Below are 23,822 nucleotides of genomic sequence, written 5' to 3'. Positions count from 1 at the left end.
CCAAATCGCAAAATAGGGACTGGTCTTTGAGCAGCCAAATCCTCCGGGGCTAAAGTGGTTAAAATAAAGATATCTTTTTACTGGTATACACTACGTGGTGCTTTCTGCTTTTATCTTCGGTATGAAAACACATGGATGAATGTACAATTAATGAGTTTCTTTTAACGCACCTTTTGTGATAATTGGGAGCATACCTAACCTCCTGATGACTTAATTTGAGAAGATCCCTATGATGCTTTTTGAGCGATGTGCATTCTGACTTTTCTGTAATCAGAATGTCATGGCTATCTTGTAAGCCTGCATGGTGTTACCTGGTGGAGGATCTTTCAGCTTACTTCAAGATACCCTCATCTTTCAATTGTTCACACTGGTGGATATTATCACCTTCCTTCACATTTGTTCTGGACTCTAATGTTCTACATTTCACATTTGGACTTACTATAAGTGAGTTTAGGTTTTTATATGAATATCACGTATACTCCTGTGGGTGTATTTTGGTTTTAATTGGATAACTTATCAATTTATTATTAGTGTTGGAATTAGTGCAGCATGTTCTTTTGGTATTTTCAGGTTTTAGCCCTCGTTCACATTGAGATGAAGTCACATGATTTCAAAGCCGCATTTCAGTCTGACTTTGTGGGCCACTTGAAAGACATCTGTGCCGGTTCATGCACAGATGTCTATTGAAGTAGCCCCCAAAGTCGCCAAAAGTATTGCAGGAGCTCACCTGTTTCCCATCCATCCATTAGCATTCATGTACTCCCATGTTGGAGACACTCAGTTTGAGTAGTGTTAGGACTGCAGGATACACAGGGTGCCTTGGAGTGGCCTGCAGCTTATACATGCGTTTGCAAATGTGTGTTAACTAAACCCCTGTTTTTAACCAATTATGTTAGACAGGTTTATTTGGTTTGTCAGCAGACTGGTGGGTAAGTATAGCAAACTAAGGGCCGGTTGGTTTCTACACACACACACACACACCTTCTTTAATCCCCTTTTTCTCTTCATATACTATATATAATATATTCTGTTATATACAGGGATGGAGACGCTGAGCAGTGCTCGCCGGTGTCTCATGTAAAGTCCCAAAACTGCCCAAATTTTCGATGTCTATTGAAGTGGCCCCCAAAGTTGCCAAAAGTATTGCAGGAACTTATAATAGCTTTCAACTGGCTGGTGTCAGCTCAGTGTAATAGAGGATTTCAGGTAATTGTGATTGCTGAATAGTACAATTCCATGACCTGGATGTGAAATTACATATTTGGCGAGAGCTCTTCTACTGAAGTGGAACTACAATCAAACCATAACATGAAAGACTGTAGAGCGGAAACAACAAAATATTCAAACAAGCAGTTAAAGCACAACTCCAATAACATTTTTTTTTTTAGTTTTTTATAGGGGAGGGAAAGGTTAGAACCATTGTTTTATAGCGGTCAGTGTTTCAGCGAGAATTAATTTGACTTCCTGTCCCAAAGACTAACCAGGAAAAGAGGAGAAATCTAACCAAACAGGATATAGATGACAAAAAACAACTGACAGAGGTTCTAACACCATCCAAAATGGAACTAAATGATTTGGCTGGCTTTTACCTACAGCCTCACCGCCCCCAGTCTTTCTTTCAACTTCACTTTATCGAAAATGAGTAAAACATACTTTTGGCTGGATTTAAGCTCTAAATGAAAACCAAAAATCCTGTCCCAATATTAGCACTCCAGAGGTTCAAGGTGGACATATAACAAAAAATTCACAGAAGCACATTTATTTCAAAATGCACACAAATAAAAAAAACTTTGTGTTGCCATGGTCTTTTTTTTATCATCATTTCAGTACTTTGCTCGATTCTTTGGTGTAGGAGTTAGAGTTATGCTTCAACATTGAGTTTTCTCTTTGAAATTTAAGCTATATAGTACCTGCCAAAGGCTCCATATGTGTTGACAATCCGTAGAGGGTTGAATGACGTGTTCATAAGTTGCTTGGAGCTCATCAGGTTCACAACGACGGGGACACTGAGATAGGCAATGAGGACACCCAGAGACACATGTAGAATCTGGCGGATGTAGGAACCTAAGTGAAAATGGCTAGATTAGCTGGGTGTATCTGAGAGCTTCCCAAAAAAATACATTTTCAAAAGTCAATAGCGGTTCTGGTTGAAGAGCCTAATAGCAGAGCTCCCTGGACTGGATTTCCATACAGCCAACATTGGCCGTTGTAGCCTAGGGCGGCAGGGCTTCCAGGAGTGGGACAAAGCTTCCCACACATCATATTGCAGTAACACTATTCTGTGTATAATGAAAGGTTCTAGACTGCCGTCTAGCAATATGTCCAGGTCCTCATTGTTACATAATTAGTCAGACTAAAAGGCACGTCTATTGAGTTCAGCTGAAGAATAAAAATTAAAAAAAATAATAACCTCTATCCTCAAAACCCTTAACCTGTAAATGATCCAGGGGAAGGTAAAATAAATATCCCATATTGCCCATGATCCAATTTGCTTTATCCCTCCTGGTCCTATAAGAAACCCCCTGTATCTACAACCTACAATGACAGTTATTTTACTTATCTAGAAACACATCCAGGCTTTTATAAAACAGTCTAAAGAACTGGCTAGAACCAGCTCATTTGGAGGACTGTTCCACATCTTCACAGCTTGTACCATACAGAGGTTAATCATACCTTTCTGAAGGAAAAAAGAGATCACCCTTGTCTTTTGCAATGATCCAAAAGTGAAAAACACAGCACCAAGTTTATTATGGGCCATTTATGAATATATATATATATATATATATATATCCACTATATTGTCAAAAGTATTGGGACATCTGCCTTTACACGCACATGAACTTGGCATCCCAGTCTTAGTCCGTAGAATTCAGTATTGAGTTGGCCCACCCTTTGCAGCTATAACAGCTTCAACTCTTCTGGGAAGGCTGTCCACAAGGTTTAGGAGTGTGTCTATGGCAATGTCTGACCATTCTTTCAGAAGCGCATTTGCGAAGTCAGGCACTAATGTGGACGAGAAGGCCCGGATCGCAGTCTCCACTATAATTCATCCCAAAGGTGTTCTATCGGGTTGAGGTCAGGACTCTTTGCAGGCCAATCAACTTCCTCCACCCTAAGCTTACTCATCCATGTTTTTATGGACCTTGCTTTGTGCACTGGTGCGCAGTCATGTTGGAACTGGAAAGGGCCATCCCCAAACTGTTCCCACAAAGTTGGGAGCATGAAATTGTCCAAAATGTCTTGGTATGCTGATTCCTTCAAGAGCTCTCTTCACAGGGACTATGGGGCCAAGCCCAACCCCTGAAAAACAACCCCCTGCACCATAATCCCCCTACACTAAATAATTTGGACCAGTGCACAAAGCAAGGTCCATAAAGACATGGATGAGTGAGTTTGGGGAGCAGGAACTTGACTGACCTGCACACAGTCCTGACCTCAACCCGATAGAAAACCTTTGGGATGATATAGAGCAGAGATGTGAGCCAGATCTTCTCTCAAACATCAGTGCCTGACCTCACAAATACGCTTCTGGAAGAATGGTAAAATATTCCCATCGACACACTCCTAAACCTAGTGGACAGCTTTCCCATAAGAGTTGAAGCTGTTATAGCTGCAAAGGGTGGGCCAACTCAATATTGAACCCTACAGACTAAGACTGGGATGCCATTAACATTCATGTGAGTGTAAAGGCAGGCGTCCCAATACTTTTAGGAATATAGTGTGTGTGTGTGTATATATACAGTGGGTACGGAAAGTATTCAGACCCCCTTAAATTTTTCACTCTTTGTTATATTGCAGCCATTTGCTAAAATCATTTAAGTTCATTCTTCTTCCTCATGAATGTACACATAGCACCAAATACTGACAGAAAAACACAGAATTGTTGACATTGTTGCAGATTTATTAAAAAAGAAAAACTGAAATATCACATGGTCCTAAGTATTCAGACCCTTTGCTCAGTATTTAGTAGAAGCCCCCTTTTGATCTAATACAGCCAGGAGTCTTTTTGGGAAAGATGCAACAAGTCTTTCACACCTGGATTTGGGGATCCTCTGCCATTCCTCCTTGCAGATCCTCTCCAGTTCTGTCAGGTTGGATGGTAAACGTTGGTGGACAGCCATTTTTAGGTCTCTCCAGAGATGCTCAATTGGGTTTAAGTCAGGGCTCTGGCTGGGCCATTCAAGAACAGTCACAGAGTTGTTGTGAAGCCACTCCTTCATTATTTTAGCTGTGTGCTTAGGGTCATTGTCTTGTTGGAAGGTAAACCTTCGGCCCAGTCTGAGGTCCAGAGCACTCTGGAGAAGGTTTTTGTCCAGGATATCCCTGTACTTGGCCGCATTCATCTTTCCCTCGATTGCAACCAGTCGTCCTGTCCCTGCAGCTGAAAAACACCCCCACAGCATGATGCTGCCACCACCATGCTTCACTGTTGGGACTGTATTGGACAGGTGATGAGCAGTGCCTGGTTTTCTCCACACATACCGCTTAGAATTAAAGCCAAAAAGTTCTATTTTGGTCTCATCAGACCAGAGAATCTTATTTCTCACCATCTTGGAGTCCTTCAGGTGTTTTTTAGCAAACTCCATGCGGGCTTTCATGTGTCTTACACTGAGGAGAGGCTTCCGTCGGGTCACTCTGCCATAAAGCCCCGACTGGTGGAGGGCTGCAGTGATGGTTGACTTTCTACAACTTTCTCCCATCTCCTGACTGCATCTCTGGAGCTCAGCCACAGTGATCTTTGGGTTCTTCTTTACCTCTCTCACCAAGGCTCTTCTCCCCCGATAGCTCAGTTTGGCCGGACAGCCAGCTCTAGGAAGGGTTCTGGTCGTCCCAAACGTCTTCCATTTGAGGATTATGGAGGCCACTGTGCTCTTAGGAACCTTAAGTGCAGCAGAAATCTTTTTGTAACCTTAGCCAGATCTGTGCCTTGCCACAAATCTGTCTCTGAGCTCTTCAGGCAGTTCCTTTGACCTCATGATTCTCATTTGCTCTGACATGCATTGTGATCTGGAAGGTCTTATATAGACAGGTGTGTGACTTTCCTAATCAAGTCCAATCAGTATAATCAAACACAGCTGGACTCAAATGAAGGTGTAGAACCATCTCAAGGATGATCAGAAGAAATGGAAAGCACCTGAGTTAAATATACGAGTGTCACAGCAAAGGGTCTGAATACTTAGGACCATGTGATATTTCAGTTTTTCTTTTTTAATAAATCTGCAACAATGTCAACAATTCTGTGTTTTTCTGTCAGTATGGGGGTGCTATGTGTACATTCATGAGGAAGAAGAATGAACTTAAATGATTTTAGCAAATGGCTGCAATATAACAAAGAGTGAAAAATTTAAGGGGGTCTGAATACTTTCCGTACCCACTGTATATTGTGACAGGAAGTCAGGTAAATCTGTGGATGTAGTCACAGACAGGAGATACATTTCCACCTGGTTTAGACAGTTCACCAATTACTATAGGGTGTCGGCTGCAAAGGCAGCAGGAAAGGTAGCCAGGACGGCTTAAGGAAGTTGAAAGTCCTTCAGCTGTTCGGAATGAGGAAGTTAAGGCCTCTATAATTTGTCCAAAGGAAGTCTATTGATTGCTGCCTCCTGACGCTGTGTGAGCTGGGGAGAGGAGGACAGTCAGATGTGTGCCTCCCGACGCTGTGTGGGCATGGGAGAAGGGATGCCCCCTGAAGCTGTGTGAGCATGGGGAAGACCTCCTGGAGCGATGTGTGCTGAGGAGGGTAAAAAGTGTGAAGACTACTCAAGGTGAGGTCTTGGACTATTTCTATGTGGAAAGAAATAAATGCACTGTTTGCTATGTGAAGAGACAAGCAAAGGAATGGTTGCTATGTGAAGAGACAAACAAAGGAATGTGTTCTAGGTGAAGAGAAAAGGGACATGTTCAAGGGACATTCTCGATGTGAAGAGATAATAAATGGACTATTGATAGTCTGCTGTATGATCAGCCAAGTCTGCCCAACAGTAGGTAGGTTCCTGTGTGTGAGAAGGTAGCCGCCCACAGTGGCAAGGATTTATTTTGTGTTTTATTTTATTTTGGATGTTTTTGACGCTTGCAGTCTGGTGAAGAAAACTGCATGAATAAACTAAACTGTTGTTTGCAACCACTTCTCGGCTATCTCCCTGTGTAACTAACCCCCCCAAGGGGTCATCCACACCCGCCACCGAGCTAATCAATCCCACAATATATATATATATATATATATACATACACACACTGCCCCGCATAAAAGAAAGTCACCACCTGGAATTAACTAAGCATGCAGTAACTATCCTATTGGATAGTTACTGCATGTGCCCAAAGAATGAGGTCAGCTGACTACCTGAATATACTGAATGACCAGGTTATTCCATCAATGAATTTTTTCTTCCCTGATGGCACGGCATATTCCAAGATGACAATGCCAGGATTCCTCGGGCTCAAATTGTAAAAGAGTGGTTCAGGGAGCATGGGACATCATTTTCATACATGGATTGGCCATCACAGAACCCAGAACTTAACCCCATTGAGAATCTTTGGGATGCGCCGGTGAAGGCTTTGCTCAGTGGTCTGACTCTCCCATCATTTGGTGAAGAATGAATGCAACACTAGACGGAAATAAATCTTGCGACATTGCAGAAGCTTATCGAAACAATGCCACAGCGAATGCGTGCCATAATCAAAGCTAAAGGCGGTCTACTTTTTCATTTGGTGGCAACTTTTTTTTTTTGGCTGGTCAGTGTGTGTATATATATATATATATATATATATATATATATATAATGATTAATAACTATTGATGTTGCTAGGACTTTGTTCACATGGGTGTACGAGTTTACATCCATACAAGGGCCATGTTTGGCCGCACAGGGACGCACAGGTTTTCCATGCATCCCTGTGCGGCAGCCCCATTTATGTCAATTGGGATGCAGTGGCTGCACAGACACAGTTGCTGCTTTCGCCCAGACAACCATGCGGGTAGATATCCCCAAATGCACACTGATGTCAAATTGGAAGCAACGGCTGTGTCTGTGCAGCTGCTGTGTCCCAAATGACATGAATGGGACTGCCTGCACGAGGATGCATGGAACACCTGTGAGTCCCCTTGTGGGCAAACACTGCCCATGCAAGGATGTACACTGTACTATGTCTGTGTGAGCAAGGCCTAATCCTGCAATGTGCATGCATTTGTACTGTGTACTTAAAGTTTGCCCACTCTAGGTTTGTACACCTAGAGCTAAACTGCTAGCAAAGTGCTGAAGTAGGATGACAGCATGCTGTAGTCTTCTAATTGCCAGATGCAGGCGTATGAGATGAACAACTGCACCCCCAGCATCGGTGTGCACTGTGTTACGCTAATGTCTTATCTTTGCTCTTTAAGATGAATGAAGATCTGGCAACACAGTATAACATGTGCATAACATTCATGTTACTTTATTGCAGATCCATCAAGTCAAGGGGGAGTCCAATATACAATAAAGGTTGATGTGTTTCAGCCCCCTACTGGGCCTTAGTCCTACGTTACAAGGCTGAAACGCACCAACCTTTTTTGGATATTGGATTCCCCCTTGACTTGATGGATCTGCAATGAAGTAACATGAATTCTATGTGCATGTTATACTGTGGTGCTGGACCTTCACCCATCTTCATCATTATCTGACAGTGTTTGCAGCTGTGGTCCAGGCACATGTATTTATTTATCCAGTAGCCTCATTTACAATTTAGGTTCTGCAGTTATTCTGCAGTTTGAACTCATCTTTGCTGTGAAGGTTCTCGATTATCCAGGTCATAACAGTATATCTAGTAGTAGTAGTAGTAACTCAACAAACTTTGTTTTGTAATGTTGAAGACATCCATGGATCCTCCTCAGTTCAAATAAATCTCAAGAACATGCCCCAACATTTAGCCACATAAGTTACCTATGGAGTAAAAAATGTTGAAATATGTTCTGCAGGCTCATTTGAACTGAGGAACGTCCTTGGATTAGTAGCAAAAAGTATCCAACATTACAGAAAAAGTCCAGTTGAGCAGTTCTTGGATGGATAACCTTCCAGCAGAGCCAACCAATCAACAAGTCTATTCAGTGTTCCTCCCCTCTGATTTTTTTTCCAGATTTTTACTATTTCATCATTTTGCAAGCAGTTACACCATGTTTTCACTGCTTTCTCACAACATTTCACTTCCTTAACTTGAAATTTCACAATTTTATATACCTTTAGAAAAAACAGCCATGGAAAATGGAAAATGCCATATTTATATTTTGTCAGCTGCTTTATTAGTAGCTATCTGTGTACCCATCCTCCACTACAATATGGTGGAAGTCCAGCTACACAAGGCACAATTGTGGGAACTGTTATGGCATTATAGAAATTGGCCTTTTTTACTGGTTCAGACCTACATAATTCTTAGTAATGGGAGCCTGCATGCTATAATTCTATGATCAGCTCTAGTATGGTAACAAGAAAAAAAAAAAACAGCTGGTACTTAGATTTCTGGGGCGCTTTGTATATTGAATGGCACATGCTGGTGATTATTTTGTATGCTTCCATGCCACCGCAGAGAACTGCATTTTTCAGCTACGCGCTGAGAGCACTTGGGAACATTTTTATTCCTGCAACAGCCTGCCAGTACTACACAGGGGAAAAGGTGCTGCAAGTGATAGATGGGGCAGGATGGCGTCTGAGCCCAGCTGACCAATGAACAAACCTTGTTCCCATGCTAAGCCATCAGGGAAATGAGATGTGGCATAACCAGTGAACATTTCTGATAGCTACATATAAACAAACAGGTCATGCTGGCTCCTCCATTCTAGGAAAATAAGAAATATAGGTAAAAAAAATGGTATTTGATATTCATTGGAAGTCTTCCGGAGGTATTTTCATACTTAATTAGACATTTATTTCTAAACAGTCCATTGTTTTTAAGGGCCTTGTCAATTATTTTAAACAATGGCATCTAAACATACAAGGTTATAACAAAGCAGCCATGTCCAGAATCCCATTAGGTGTGCTTCCTCTCTAGACACATTTTGCTAGCAGAGTCCAGAGGGGAGCAAGCACATCTAAAGGGATTCTGAGATAAAAAATGACTGAAGCTTCAGTGCATTTGCTTTATGGGCACCTCGTTGAAGGCATGTGCTGTACAGTGGATATAGAAAAGAATCACCCCCCTTTAATATCACATTTTGCTGCTTTGCAGCCTGAAATGTAGACAGACACAGTTTTTGTATTATCTAGCTGTATTTACTAGTGCAACTTCTAACATCCAAGAGAAAGATATAACATCAACCAACAGAAAAAAAAATAAAAAACAGAATCACTTGGTTGGAAAAAGGATCAACCCCCCCCCCTTTTTTCAAACGTTTGTTGAACCACCTCTAATTACAGCCTTTACTCTATTGGAAAATGTCTCTACTAACTTTACACATCCAGACTTTGCAATATTTGCCCACTCTTCTTTGCAGAACTGCTCAAGTTCGGTTAAATTTGATGGTGACTATTTGTGGACTGCAGTCTTCAAGTCATTCCACAGTTTTCAATAGGTTTTAAGTCTGGGCTCTGACTAAGCCATGTAAGGACATTCATATTTTTCTCCTTCAACCACTGTTAGTGCCTAGTCAGAACCCAGACCTAAACCCCATTGAAAATCTGTATAACTAGTATAACTGCATATAACTGCGGTGGCTGGTCGGCAAGTGGTTTAACCACTTGCCGACCGCCGCCCGACTATATATGGCGGCGGTCAGCCCCTCCCAGGCAAAGTGACGTACCGGTACGTCACTAGCCTGGGAGCAAACAGGGGGCGAGTGTGCGCCGCCGGGGGCGAGATGCGAGCCGCCGGAGGCGCGCTCCCGCCCCCGCTCGTTCACTAAGAAGCCCGCGCATGTGACATCGGGTCCGCCGGTCACTCGCGATCATCGGGTGGAGAGGGAGAAAGGCAGGCGGCTATTGTAAACAAAGCCGCCTGTCATTCTTCCCTGTGTAAAAGCACAGATCACTCGGTCCTGCTATGTATGACCGTTGATCTGTGCTGTTACACACACAGCCACATCCAATCACAGTTAGAAGCACGCCCCTAGGGACACACTTAACCCCTCCCTCTCCAATAAAGTTAACCCCTTCCCTCCCAGTGTCATTTTTACAGTAACAGTGCATATGTATAGCACTGATTACTGTAGTAATGTCACTGGTACCCCCAAAAGTGTCAAAAATGTCAGTCAAGGGTCCGATCTGTCCGCCGCAATGTCGCAGTCCCGCAAAAAAAAAAAAATGCAGATCGCCGCCATTACTCGTTAAAAAAAAAACCAATAAAATTGACAAAAATCTTTCCCTTAGTTAGTAAACGCAATAACTTTTGCGCAAACCAATCAAAATATGCTTTTTGGGATTTTTTTTACCAAACATATGTAGCAGAAAACAAATTGGCCTAAAATTTTAAAAAATTTTGATTTTTACATTTTTTGTGTGGGGAATTTCATATAAAAAAATGTGAAAAATATTGTTATTTTTGCAAAATTGTCGCTCTTTTTTTGTTTATAGCGCATGATCAAAAAATCGCACAGGTGATCAAATACCACCAAAAGAAAGCTCTGTTTGTGGGAAAAAAAGGACGTCAATTTCATTTGGGTACAGCGTCACACGACCGCGCAATTGTCCGTTAAAAATTCACGCAGTGCCGAATCGCAAAATAGGCCCTGGTCAGGAAGGGGGTAAAATATTCCAGGGCTTAAGTGGTTAATGAAAATCACTCGTTCTGTTCTCATACGGGAAACATTTTGGAGTTTGTCGGAAATTTTTGTTTGCATATTCTGAAATGGATATGGAAAGTTGTGTACACACTCAATGAAAATCGAACGATCGTGCATTGTACGGATTTTTTCCTCAGATTTTCTCACACGCAATACACAGGTAATATGTACATCAAAGTGCAGGCAGCCCCATTCAAGTCTGTTGGGACACAGCAGCTGCATGAACACGGCGGCTGGTCCCAATTTAACTTCTATACAGGTGCATGTCCCTCAATGCAGACAGTGAGCTTGGGGACACACACACCCAAACCTGCATGGCTTTCAAATTGGGAGCCGTCTCAATATACATGAATGGGACTGCCTGCATGGAATGCATGGAATACCTGTGCATCACATAGTCATTCACATGGCTATGTATGCATAGCCATGTGAATGAGGCCTTAGCAGTATGATCAGCTTGCTACAGCAAGTAGGTGGAGCTGACAACTCACAGATAGCTCAACAAGAAAACCCATGGATGTAACAAACGTGTGTGTGTGTGTGTGTGAAACCGCCTATCAACCAAAAGTAAATTATCACCTTTAGAAAGATTTGCCCTTTAAACATTAGACCCCATACCCTCCTTCTTTGCCAGACAAGAGGCTCCAGAGCTATAGAGACTGTATAGAAGAAACATTATTGCTGTTATTCTGTATATATATTGTGAGCCAAATGACTTCTTACAAGGCCTCATTAGAAACAGAAAATAAACAAGGAAATGCTGTAGTATGAACAATTTATTTGACATATTTCCAATGCTGTTCATGTGTATACAATAATTTATCTCATGTGAGAAGTAAACACGAGATTCATACAATTCCCTGCTTATGTGAAGCCTTGTACAACATCTAACACCAATCGTAAGTCACATCATTGGGTCAGCGACACCTTGCACAACTGCTAGCTCCAATCATAGCTTACATAATTGGTTTAGTGACCATTGAAAGTTATAGTGATATTGAAATGGTTCTAAAGTCAAAAAGTTTTTTTACCTTAATGCATTCTCTGCAATAAAGTATAAACTGCTCCACTAAGGGCTCTTTCACACGGGCGGTCCGATCAGATCCGCCTGTCAGTTTTTTAGGCGGATCTGTTCGGATGCCCCATTCAGCCCTATGGAGCAGCGGATGTCAGCGGTGACATGTCCGCTGACACCCGCTGCCATCCACATCCGATCCTGTCCGTGAAATCCGGACGGATGGAAACCCTATTTTCCATCCGTCCTGGGGATCGGATCGGATGAGAGGGGACAGGCGGTCCGCTCTTATCCGATTCCCCATAGAGAGCAGCGGGGGCTGTGACACCTCCCTCTCCGCACTGCAAGCGGAGACGGAGCTGTCATCCGCTGGCTCAGCGGGGATCGCCTACGGAGGCGGACCGTGTGAAAGAGCCCTACCTGTCCAAAACCCCCATGACCACTGCCCCAGGTTTCCTGTTTCAGGGTGGCTCTTTTTATTTGCAGCATCCCATGGAGCCACCTTTGCATGCAGGGACTAGAGTTGTACCCCCATACACCATGTGCATCAAAAGAAACACACATTCTAAGATGGCAAGGCACTCCCCTACTCCTCCCTCTTCTCCACACTATCTTCTTCAAGCTCAAGACTGTACTGTCCACTGTTAACTCTTTCCTGTGAAGACCAGAAGTTCAGGGAAGCTTTGTGGCATCTTTATGAAATGGGGAGAATGGTGTCAGCAAACGCTGGAATAAATGCAGAGATTATATGATATGACAAGTAGCAGAGGTTTAAAAAAACAAGAACTGAAGGGAAAGTATCCAACCAATGACTGAAAAGGGGCAATGCTCACACAATACGATTACCATATTTAAAAACAGGGTCCATAATCTGCTGACTGACCAAGTATTAATTCTGAGATCCTCAATACTCAGTAATGTAATTCTGGAACCTTTTTATAGCAGTTATTTCACTGGTTGAAGAGAAGGCTACCAAACTGTAGGCAGAAATCCTTGGTGATGTCATAGACTGGAAAGGCCATCAACTAGGGCAGTGATAGCAAACCTTGGCACCCCAGATGTATTGGAACTACATTTCCCATGATGCTCAACTACACTGCAGAGTGCATGAGCATCATTGGAAATGTAGTTACAAAAGATCTGGGGTGCCAAGGTTCGCCATTACTGATCCGGTGGATCCAATGCCTCAGAAGTAATGTGTTAAAGACAAAGTAGTCATTGTGCCAGCTTCATGTATTAGGCAGGCCATACATGATGCGATTGTTTCCCCCATCGACACAGTCAGTTTTGATGGGGGAATCCCTCTCGTGGAGTTATTGTGTTCTCTCGGTGGGGAGCTCTCCATGCTGGGAGAACACAGTGTTTATTGCTAGCGATTATAGCTGCTGGCAATAAACACATGCTAGAAATCCGACATGCTGGATGTACCCAAGTCAATCGATTGATCAACTTAGGTACAATCAGTCTGCCCATACATGGATCGAATCTCAGTCGCTCCCTGCTGAAGACCCTTTGAGTGATGTCAAAGGCTGAGGACCGGACAGCTGTTCTGTGGTAAATATGTTCTTGATGTCACAAGAAAAAGAGGAGATATGTTGCAATAGTAAAGTACTTCTGCATTAATAGCATAGCGCCTAACTTTCCTTCGCTTGGAGGGACTGTCCCTTATGGAATCAAATCCCTCTGTCCCTTTTCCTATACAGCTGTCTCTTCTTTTTTTTCTCATGTATAAACCTCAATAAAAACGCATATTTTAACTACCAAAAGTGTTATGCCACAGTAAGCTTTTCATTCTACCTCTAAATTGTGGCATTTGTTATTTTAACTAGCCAGTAAAATGGAAACATAGTGGTGAAAAAAAAGCACCCGTGGGCTTTTGCATTCCTCCATTTTGCAAAAAAGCACCTTGTGGGTCATTTTTTGCAAATAATTTTTAATGGTTGCATAACTGGGAATGTGTCTTTTGCTTGCATATTATATGCTAAAAGGTGTCTCTATCAATTTCAAGAGTTAGAAGGTAGGTAATGGTGTCACAGACAGAAGAACATTCATCCATTTTGGAGGAGTCCTCATTCAGTGTTGTCACAGATTGAAGAAGAATCAGCCATTATTGAGGGATGTCATAGTGTACAGCAATCGACCATTTTGGAGGATCTACTCTTAATTAATTTTAAAGTTTACAGAGCAATCAACTACCTTGGAGGATACAGTCCGACAATGTGGTCAACTGTTTCTTCTGTCTGTGACACCATTATACTGTGGTGTAATGGTGTCACAGACAGAAGAAGAATCATCATTTTGGAGGAGTCATCCTTCAGTGCTGTCACAGATTGAAGAAGAATCAGCCATTATTGAGGGATGTCATAGTTTGTACAGCAATCGACCATTTTGAAGAACTCATTCTTTACTGATTTCACAGTCTACGGAGCAACTAACCACGTTGGAGGACACATTCTTTAGTGATCTCATATGGCACTTTTCCACTGCAAGTACCGGCTAGTACCGGCTCGGCTCTACTCGGCCCTGCTTGGCCTGGTTTGCTTTTCCACTGCTGGTACCGCATGGTATAGGGTCGGAACGGTTCGGTACGGTACGGTATAGGTTTGCTTTTCCACTAAAGCAGTACTAAAGTTAAGTGGGTGGGATAACAACGGGGTGGGTGGGATTCTCTGACCAATCAGTGGCTAGTAGTGACTGCATGCAAAGGATTGTGGGATATGGTACCAGTTTGGTACCTGTTGGAACCACAATCGAGTAGGTACTGTTTTTTCAGGGCCGTACCGTACCGTACCGTTCGGTTCCATGCAGTGGAAAAGCAAACCTATACCGTACCGTACCGAACCGTTCCGACCCTATACCATGCGGTACCGCAGTGGAAAAGCACAAAAGGGTGCCGAACCGGTACGGTTCCATGCAGTGGAAAAGCGCCAATAGACTAACCAAACAGACAATTTATGGGTCTAATGCCTATGTTTTGTTACAGACTGAAGAGGATGTATCCATTTTGTAGGCCTTATGCCACGATGATGTCAAAGTCTGAATACGGTAGTAAGCAGCCATTCTGGGATATTCATGACAAGGTAGCAAATATGACTCTGTAATGTTAAAAGTACTTATTTTAACCAATACAGAAAATTATGTAATTGGTTGGATGCCTGTTCATCTGTTTTTCTTAAAGAGGAATCCTACATTAGTTTAGGCACAACATGGTACCCACCTGCCCTTTGCTGTCATTCTGCTAAACATAAATTGATAAATAGCATAGAAATCACAAGCCGGCCCAGACAACTATAATCATTCCCAGGCAGAAATTATGAGGTTCAGTTTTTGAAACGCAGCATTTTTATGTAAACCCAAAATGACCAGTGAGAATGATTTAGTTAGTACAAGGACTTCATCATCAGCTGATCCTTTAGCAGAAGTTGTCAAGGTAATGGAAATTAACGATCCTTCACTAAACACACCGAATTCCACTTAACATTGACTTTTCATTAATAAGTGGAATTCTTCTTCTTTTACAAAAACAAAGAATAAATTTAAACTTGCAATTTAATCCACCCATGGGCTTACCATAACTTTTCGGAAGTCTGCCTCCGCTGGCGCCTTTTCCTTGGATCTTGGCCACTTGGTGTTTGACTGACCCATCCTTGGAGCTGAACAGGAAGCTGAAGCTGGCATCATCAAAACAGGCAAGACAGGGCACAATGGTGAGCCAATTTAGGAAGCTGAGGTTACCGCTGAGGATAAGAAGAACCTAAAAGACATAAAAATAAAGATTTATGGAGGGGGTGAGGTGTTACACTCTTGGGAAAATGGAAACAAATCCAAAAGTTGTACGACGGCTGATTTCCAGGTAAACAGAGTCAAGTAGTATTAAACCCTCATTTTTTTTATATTTTTTTAAGGAGCCACTTTATTAGCTGAACTAGTACATTTTTTCTGTACTGTGCTCCCATATATTATCTTTACTTCTATACATATTGACTGCATGCCTTTCCAAGCCGCTTCTCCGAACTTCCGGTTGAAGAGCGAGCGCTGTGAACACCAGACAGTCATGTTCGGACTACATGTCCCATGATCCCTTGTGTGGATCTTTTACATGTATGCCCATATAGACTCTCTTTACACAGAAGCCTGTCTATGCCACCTGTGTGTGTTGGCATTCAAGAGACTGCAAACTTAAAGGTTGCTCTGTTGGGTAGCCAGAAAGACCCTGTAAGACAATGTAGCCACCGTATAGGCAGAAACATTCTTGGGCAGATCTTCTAGTTCTTTTTTAAAGACACAAGGGGACTGAGGATGAACGAAAACAGCATCTAAGCAATCATGTGAGTAATGGAACTACTTTTGATTATATAGATCTTGTGTTTAATAATGCCTTACCGTAATGGGATGACATTTAGTTTGTTATAGAACTGTATCACTAACAGTTGCCACATTTTTTCCCATTAAATTTTGTTTTCATGTCTTTTTATCCTTTTTGTTTATCCATGCTGCAGATCTCCTTCAGCTTCTTTCAGGCACTTCCTGTCTGTATACATTTGCTCCAGCACTGACTGCACATCGTTGCTCAGGAGTTGCTTCCTGAGAGCACCAATGGTGGACCACACCAAAGCAATGTGTTAGCAAACCCTTTTGTCACCTCCACTAGGGACCATGTGATGGAGTCACATTGCAGTATCACATTTAAAAGACGGTTGTCACCCCAGGTGTCACGGGAAGTGCCTGAAAAATAAACTATGTGGCAAAATAACCAGGCGTTATTTTAATGGATGCTGCAGATTTAAGACTCAGTGCCGGTTCACACTTATGCGCTTGTACTGCGAATGCGATGCGTTCTAAATAGTCTCCAATCGCATGCATTTACAAAATACATTGAATTTGTGACGGTCGTTCACATCTATGCGTTACGATCCAGATGCGAATGTGATGCGATGATAAAAAGGGTCTTGTGCGAGTTTACAGCGTTGCGTTGCGAATTTAGTCTCCATAGACATCAATGTAAATCGGTCTGGACTTGCATTATCAGTTCAGATATGTGCGAATTCTTATGTGCGAATTCTTATTTTTTGTTTGATTTTCCCCTCAGCTCCACCCCTCCTGAGCTTAATTAACATAATCAACGCAATCAAATTTTCATTACAATCGCGCTGGTACTATTGAAAAACATAAGGTAAACTCGCACTGCAAATTCGCATTGCAAGCGCAAGCGCATAAGTGTGAACCGGCACTGAAAACTTCTGAAAGTATAATGATATATTAAAGCTTATATGAGCATTTGGTAAGTGGGTTTGGATCTGCTTTAACACACATTTGGAATACATATATGTGAGCTTTCTTACCTACCGCAATATTTGTAATGCTATTTAACTAGTCTTGTGATCTTGGTACCCCTGCCAAAAAGCATGACAAGTTGAGCTCCCTTTTCTGCACTCCAGTTAAGCAACACAGCTTAGTCACTGACGCACCTCCACCCTGCTGACAGGACAATAAAAGAACATCACCAGTCTCCTTGTATGGAAAAATTAATTTAATGATTTGTTTATTGAATACATTACTGCATTGAAGGGTGATTTTTTATCTCAGCATTTAGTAAAGTTTTAAAATGGCAGTAATTTGGCAAAAAAAAATTGGGCAAGTTTATCCAATATTGTGCTAGTATGCATGGTATGCTAGCACAGTATGAAAGACTTACCTGAAAATGCAACCCTCCAGTTCAGTGCTGTCACGGCTCCCCCGGAGCTTCCATCTTCACCCAATCTTCATAACTGGTTCATGGGTTCTGGCCATTAAAATAGCCGGGGCCGCGATGACGTTAGTCCTGTGCATCCATGCGGGAGCCGGACACAGCGTTTGAATTCACTGTAACTACAGAGGAGCCTGATTGTAAGCTTACCTGTAGGTACAAGTTAGGATAGGGACTTTACTAGCACTTGACCCATGGAAGGTTTTCCGACACCATGCATTTTGTTGCTATTCAGCACTGCGCTACTTTAACTGGCAATTGAGCAGTTATGTAACACTGTATCCAAATGAAATTTGTAATTTTTTTTTCACAAAAGTAGAGCTTTCTTTTGGTGGTATTTGATCACCACTGCTTTTTTTATTATATAAATAAAAAAACAAAAAACAAATGTTACTTTCTGTTATAAAACATTTCTGATCAAAAAAAATTTAATTTCTTCATAAATTTAGGCTAAAATGTATTATGCCTTTGGTATAAAAGAAAAAAAAAATCCAAATAAGCGTATATTGTGGGCTTGTGCAAAAGTTATGGAATCTACAAACTATGGTATATATATATATATATATATATTGAAATTTACGCAGCTATGACACGATACTGGCAATGGCAGTGATCAGCGACTCATATTGGGACTGTGATAGGGTGGTGAGCCATCTGGCGCTAACAGACACTATCTGGGAGGGTCACTAACTGACACTGTTGTTGCTAGTGACACTAATACAATGATCAGTGATAATGCTCCACACTCATATTGTACTAATGACACTGGTAGGAAAGGGGTTATTATCTATAAGCAATAAAGGGGTTAAGTGTGTGCCTCAAAATGTGTAATGTGTGCTACTTTTATTTTCTGGCTGTTTTTTCTTCTTGCTTTGCAGGGAGAAATAACAACCAGATTGCCAGTTAAATGCCATGAATGTGCTGGTGATTGCTTGTGCAGAGAAAGGCAGGGGGGTTCAGGATAGGTGACATGCTCCATTTGATGCCATAGACTCCTCTCTGTCCTGAAAGTGTATATCACAGATGTAAAAATCAAGGCCCTCGGGCCAAATCCGACCCTCCAGGCCATTTCATGTGGCCCTCACACTGCTACTGCGGCAACCCCCTTGTTTCTGTCCCCACCTTGTCCCAGCAGTCGGTAGCAGAGACAGAGAGGAGGATAGAACTCCTTTGCCAGATCCTGCGCTTCTCCCTGTCTTAGCAGAGAGGAGGGCAGTATTCCTGCTAAAGATCCTGTGCTTCTCTGTGCTGCCCCAGAACCCCCCCCCCCCCCCCACAGCATTTTCTGGCAGCTAACTCCAGACCTCTCCAGATAAACTCCAGACCGTGCACTGTCTGCATCCCAGCTTCTTCCCCGCAGCAGCACAAGGTAAGGGAGGGTGGGGGACTTTTGAATTCTGATGGTGGGGCTATTGATATCTGATGTAAGGGGGGATGGGGTGCTTTAGACATCTAATCTTACAAATATTATTGGCCCTTTGAGAGCAACGATAATGCTGATGCGGCCTGCAATAAAATTGAGCTTGACACCCCTGATGTATATGTTGCCTTCTGCAGCTGTACAGATGCTAGCACTGGAGATGAGGGGAGGGAACTCAACCAGCAGATGGTGGACTGTGGGGACTCATCAGCAATGCCACCCCAAGGTCCAGTGAGAACAATTCAGCGAGGGAAGAATTTGTGCTGACGGAGGTTTTGCCATGGGAGGTAGAGAATTGTATTGGGAGGAATTTTTTTTTGGGCGGTGCTTTACTTACTTTTGGACTCTATAATTTGTGTGTTATGCACTATCGACCCAGAACAAGGTAGGCTTAGGTACCAGTAAACCATACCCCACCGTTAGCTCAATTTGGCCACACCCAACTTTTAGTGTAATTTGCTTTGTGTTTCGCTATCACCCCCAACACCTGCTCTGCCCCATCCAACTTCCAATAAAAATGGTCATAGTCAGTAGGGTGTCCCCAGATTTCCCTTTTAAAATCTGATCACCTTACCATACATACAATTATTCTTTGTAAATTCGATGACTGGACAAATGTCGTTCAAGAATGTAATCTGGTTTTAGCATTCAATTTTGGAATTAATGTAATTTCCCAAATGACACACACAGTGTTAGAATTACGTTTGTTCGAGAACAACTTTCCATCCTGCCCCTTTAAATTTTCTCATCACTGTCAAAATACAAAGGTTGATGTGACACCACTAACAATTAGAAAATCAAATGAACATCCCTAAAACTAAAAAAAATTTAAACTAAACTCTACTAGTGTATGGCCAATATTCGCAACCAACTAACTGTTTGCCATATCAATAATGAAGAGGAGGCATCCGTCCCTGATAGATCGACAAAAATTGCCAAATAGGCCAGAAGCGGAGGAGGTGGGACTTTGAGTAATACAAGAAATCATTTAATCAATAGGAACAATGTTAAATAAAAAGTTATAAAATTATTAACATGAGTTAAAACATCCCCCACAAAGTGGGACTCAAATGACAAACGGTCGGGAACAATACTTCAAAACCTGGGATTTGTGGAATCTTTTTGTCCTTTCAGCAGAGGGAGTGGCTATACTTGGGGCATAAGCCCCCCCCCCCACAGGCTCTACTGGATGTGACAGCCGTCTGCTCCTCCACTGCTCCTGCTCCCCCCCCATTTCTTTTCTTGTTTGTTTCCTCTCTATCTCTCCTCCCCCCTCTCTCTCTTCTCCCTCTTCTCTCTTCGTCCCTTCTCTTCCCTAACCTAAGAGGACGACGGCATTCCATTGCCCATTATTTTATCTTCCTTCTTTCTAAGAAATTCCAAAATGGCGCGAGGCGATGACTGTGCATACCTAGTGTGGCATTGCCATTACCTTTTGTTTGATTGTTTACGAGTCTTGAAGACATTTTGTATTGCCCTGTCTGAATTGTTGTAAGTTATTTTGTGGTTACCGCTTCTCATTTCAATAAAGTTTATATTTGAAGAAACAACCACATAAGCAATCAAACCCATGTAGAACATCACAGCATGGGCCTGACAATGTTAGTGCACAGCAGAGTACAGTTCCATTGGTTTTTGCCCAAAGCCCCGCGCCCAACGCGTTTCAACTTATTCAAGTCTTCTTCAGGGGGATACTGGACAACAGGATAATACTGATATCTCTGAAACTATAACATATATTCAAATACATATATATATATATATGAGAATATAATATACACAAGTGGTCTCACAAAATGGATAGAGAAAATTAGAAAAATGACAAAATTGTGCTGGGAATCCATTCAAGCATAGGAATCAAGTAATGGGGGGCGATGGAACCCCCCCCCCCCCCCCAACACACACACGAGAAGATGTGTGGCTTAGGCTCCAAGCTGATTTGGTCAGGGCTTGCACAAGTGACACGGCTGGTGGCTGGCGAATGGACACTCAGGCAACCTTCATTTCATTGGAGGAAAAGCGAGTCACATGCTCCCCCTGTCTAGAAGTACCAGTATTTCAGCCTAGCTTCAGTTGGCAGAATGGAACAGAAAGGATAAGTGTACATATGGGGGGAGGAAAGTTAACACTTTATTGAACTTGTTGCTTGACATGGGCAAAGCACAGGTTCACTTTAAGCTATATTTAAGCCAATACTATTGAGTCCTCCTACTAATCTTCATAAAAATTTAGGTGGGACTGAAAGAGTTACTGCACAAAAACGACCTGACTGCTAAAATGGGTAATAAAAGTAAAAAAAAAAAAAAGTAATTTCTTGCTCATGTCAGATTGCTGAAGATTAATCTTATTCCATTATTTGGGGCCAAAACAGACAAATTCTCTTGCAGGATGCCAGGGGCACTTGTGGGGCTTTGTTTTTATGGAGGGGTTTCCTGGCTGGAATATGTCAAAGTCACAGCCATTAATCTGACACGATGTTTGTGCTGGGCTGGGCAGTGTAATTTGGAATGTCAGCCATGAAGGGCCTGCTCCAGGCCTCTCCGCAGCCAGCAAACTAGGGCTCAGTTACTGCATGGATTGTAGAGCTCGGCAGGATCCTACCCTACCGGTGGGTGGTTAGTTATCCTATATTCGCACCTCACTCTTTAACCCTTTACAAACAACACACGGCTTTAGCACTGTAACACTACGGCTTATATACCAATACAATATGGTGCCTCATGAAGCTATCTAAGATAACCAACAGACAGCAATAACTCCTGAGCACAGAATCATCTTTCACACTTGCAATGTGACCCATATCACCTGTACTAACCAATTAGCTGACAATTTTCTTACCCGTGTATCTACTCTTTCCCTCTGGATTGTTAGCTCTTTGGTACAGGGTCACATTCTTACTGCTTTATTTATTTTAAAGGCTGAACTTCAGGCAGGCATAAAAATACACAATGGCTGCTTTGAATTCATTATTACATCACTAAATGTAATTTTTAAATGTAAGCAGTACAAGTACCCGTTTTTGACCTGGTATCAGCCTCTTGTATTAAAAGGCTGGATGTGAGAGGAAGAAGCAGTACAAGGAGCCAATCAGCTTATGTGATGACAAAGAGCATGCTGATGGGAGGAGAGAGAAGAGTGACAGAGAGATGAGCTGATACTGTGCTACTTCTCTTTCCCTGTCCAGCCACAGGCTGGTCCAGGATGACCTGGGCTCAGAAGAAGTGGGTTGGATGACGCTGGTCATCAGACTGAGGACATCTAGTGGCAGGAAAAAAGTACTTAAGAACGAATCACTTGCTTGAGGGTAAATGGTGTAACAAATGCTGGTTTTGTTATTTGACATTTTAATGGGGCTGTTCAATCTTAATTTTTTTTTTTGGGCTGGTGTTCTAATTTAAGTTTCCACTGTGGTCTCTGCCTGTCTTCACTTGCCAAACCATTGTGGAAAATGCAGTAAATAATGATAATAATAACGCAATACATAAATAAAACATATCTTTATAATATAATATAATATCCCCGTGCTAGCCAATCCACAAATCAAAAAAAAATCATACAGAGCAGCTACCACCCTTGTTCTATCACCAATTCAAAACATACACTGTATATATATTAGCCCAGACTTCCTTCAGGTATAATCCCTACTAAATTATATCAAAAACGTGATAAACAAATAAAAGTAGAGTTGCAGAATTAATCGTTAAAAAAAGATTCACCCCTCCCTCACGATCTTAAAACAGCATTTTCTGGATTCATACAGAGCAGAGCTGTTCTCTGCTCACTCACAGCTGTCCCAAAAAAAGAGCCTCGCAAATGTTTACAGTAAACCCCCCTCCATTGCGGGGGTTACGTTCCGGACCCACCCGCGAAAAGTGAAATTCCGCGAAATAGAAAAACCCTATTAAAATGCATTGTAGGCATGTTTTTTTACTGTCACTGTACGTGTAGAAGCATTTTAAGGTCTTTAAACACACTTTTAAAACAATAGAAACTCATTTAAACACATAAAAGATACTAAGAGACATAGCAAGAGCTATGGAAAACACAAAAATATTTCATTTTTAATGATTTATATAGTAAAATAACATTACCGGGACCGCAAAAACTGAACCGCGATGTAGCGGGGGATTACTGTATCTACATTGCTAAGGCTGGGAGATAACTATAAACACAATGTTTTACAATGTATCATTTCATTCTTTTAGATCAAAGGAATGAACTTCGGTCTGTAATGAGTTCAGTTTAACCACTTAAAGGAATTGTAAAGTCAGGAACGAGGTCATTCTATACATTAAGATAAAAAGCCTCCTGGGTGTAGCATCCTCCCCAGCACCCCCTAATACTTACCTGAGCCCCCTCTCTGTCCAGCAATGTCCATGAGTCCCTCGGCCATCCTGGGACTTTCCCTCCTGATAGGCTGAGATACAGCCACGGCGCCATTGGCTCCCACAGCTGTCGATGTAGGTCAGTGAGCCAATCAGGAGAGAGAGGAGGCAGGGCCGACCAGCAGCTCAGTGTCTGAATGGACACATGCACAGAGGAGGTAAGTATAAAATAAATGTTTTTTTTTTGTTTTTTTAATCGTGATCTTTATTCCCAAGCAAAAAAATTGTGATTCTCATTTTATCCAGAATTGTGCAGCTCTACAGTAAAGTAAATATATACCACTTGTTAAAAAAAAACACTTTGTGTCAGAAATCACATACCCCAATGTCCATAGGTAATGTTCTCCAGATAGAAGTTCAATGAATTTAAAGTGTGGAAGTCTCTATACACAACGTTCAATAAAACACCACTTCCAGTGTATGACTGCCGAATCACCGTAACATCGCGCAAACAAAATCGCGGGTCGCATGACGCCTCAAAGAAGCTCTAGTACCTTTTTTGGGCGTCATGC

General features: G+C 42.1%; 1 protein-coding gene across 1 annotated transcript in view; it reads right to left on the bottom strand.

Moving 5' to 3' along the window:
• Window positions 1-23,822, bottom strand: part of LMF1 (lipase maturation factor 1) — a 641,107-nt gene that overhangs the window by 75,662 nt on the left and 541,623 nt on the right. Inside the window, exons 7-8 of the mRNA XM_082261255.1 lie at window positions 15,330-15,513; window positions 1,911-2,064 (exon numbers count right to left, since the gene is read on the bottom strand). Of these exons, the coding sequence (XP_082117381.1) occupies window positions 1,911-2,064; window positions 15,330-15,513 (338 nt within the window). The remainder of the gene's footprint in view (window positions 1-1,910; window positions 2,065-15,329; window positions 15,514-23,822) is intronic.

The sequence above is a fragment of the Pelophylax lessonae genome (assembly GCF_965119305.1).
Source record: "Pelophylax lessonae genome assembly, chromosome: 6".
NCBI classification, from domain to species: Eukaryota; Metazoa; Chordata; class Amphibia; order Anura; family Ranidae; genus Pelophylax; species Pelophylax lessonae.
The sequence above is the reverse complement of the archived record's forward strand: the minus strand, read 5'-3'. Positions and strand labels throughout refer to the sequence as shown.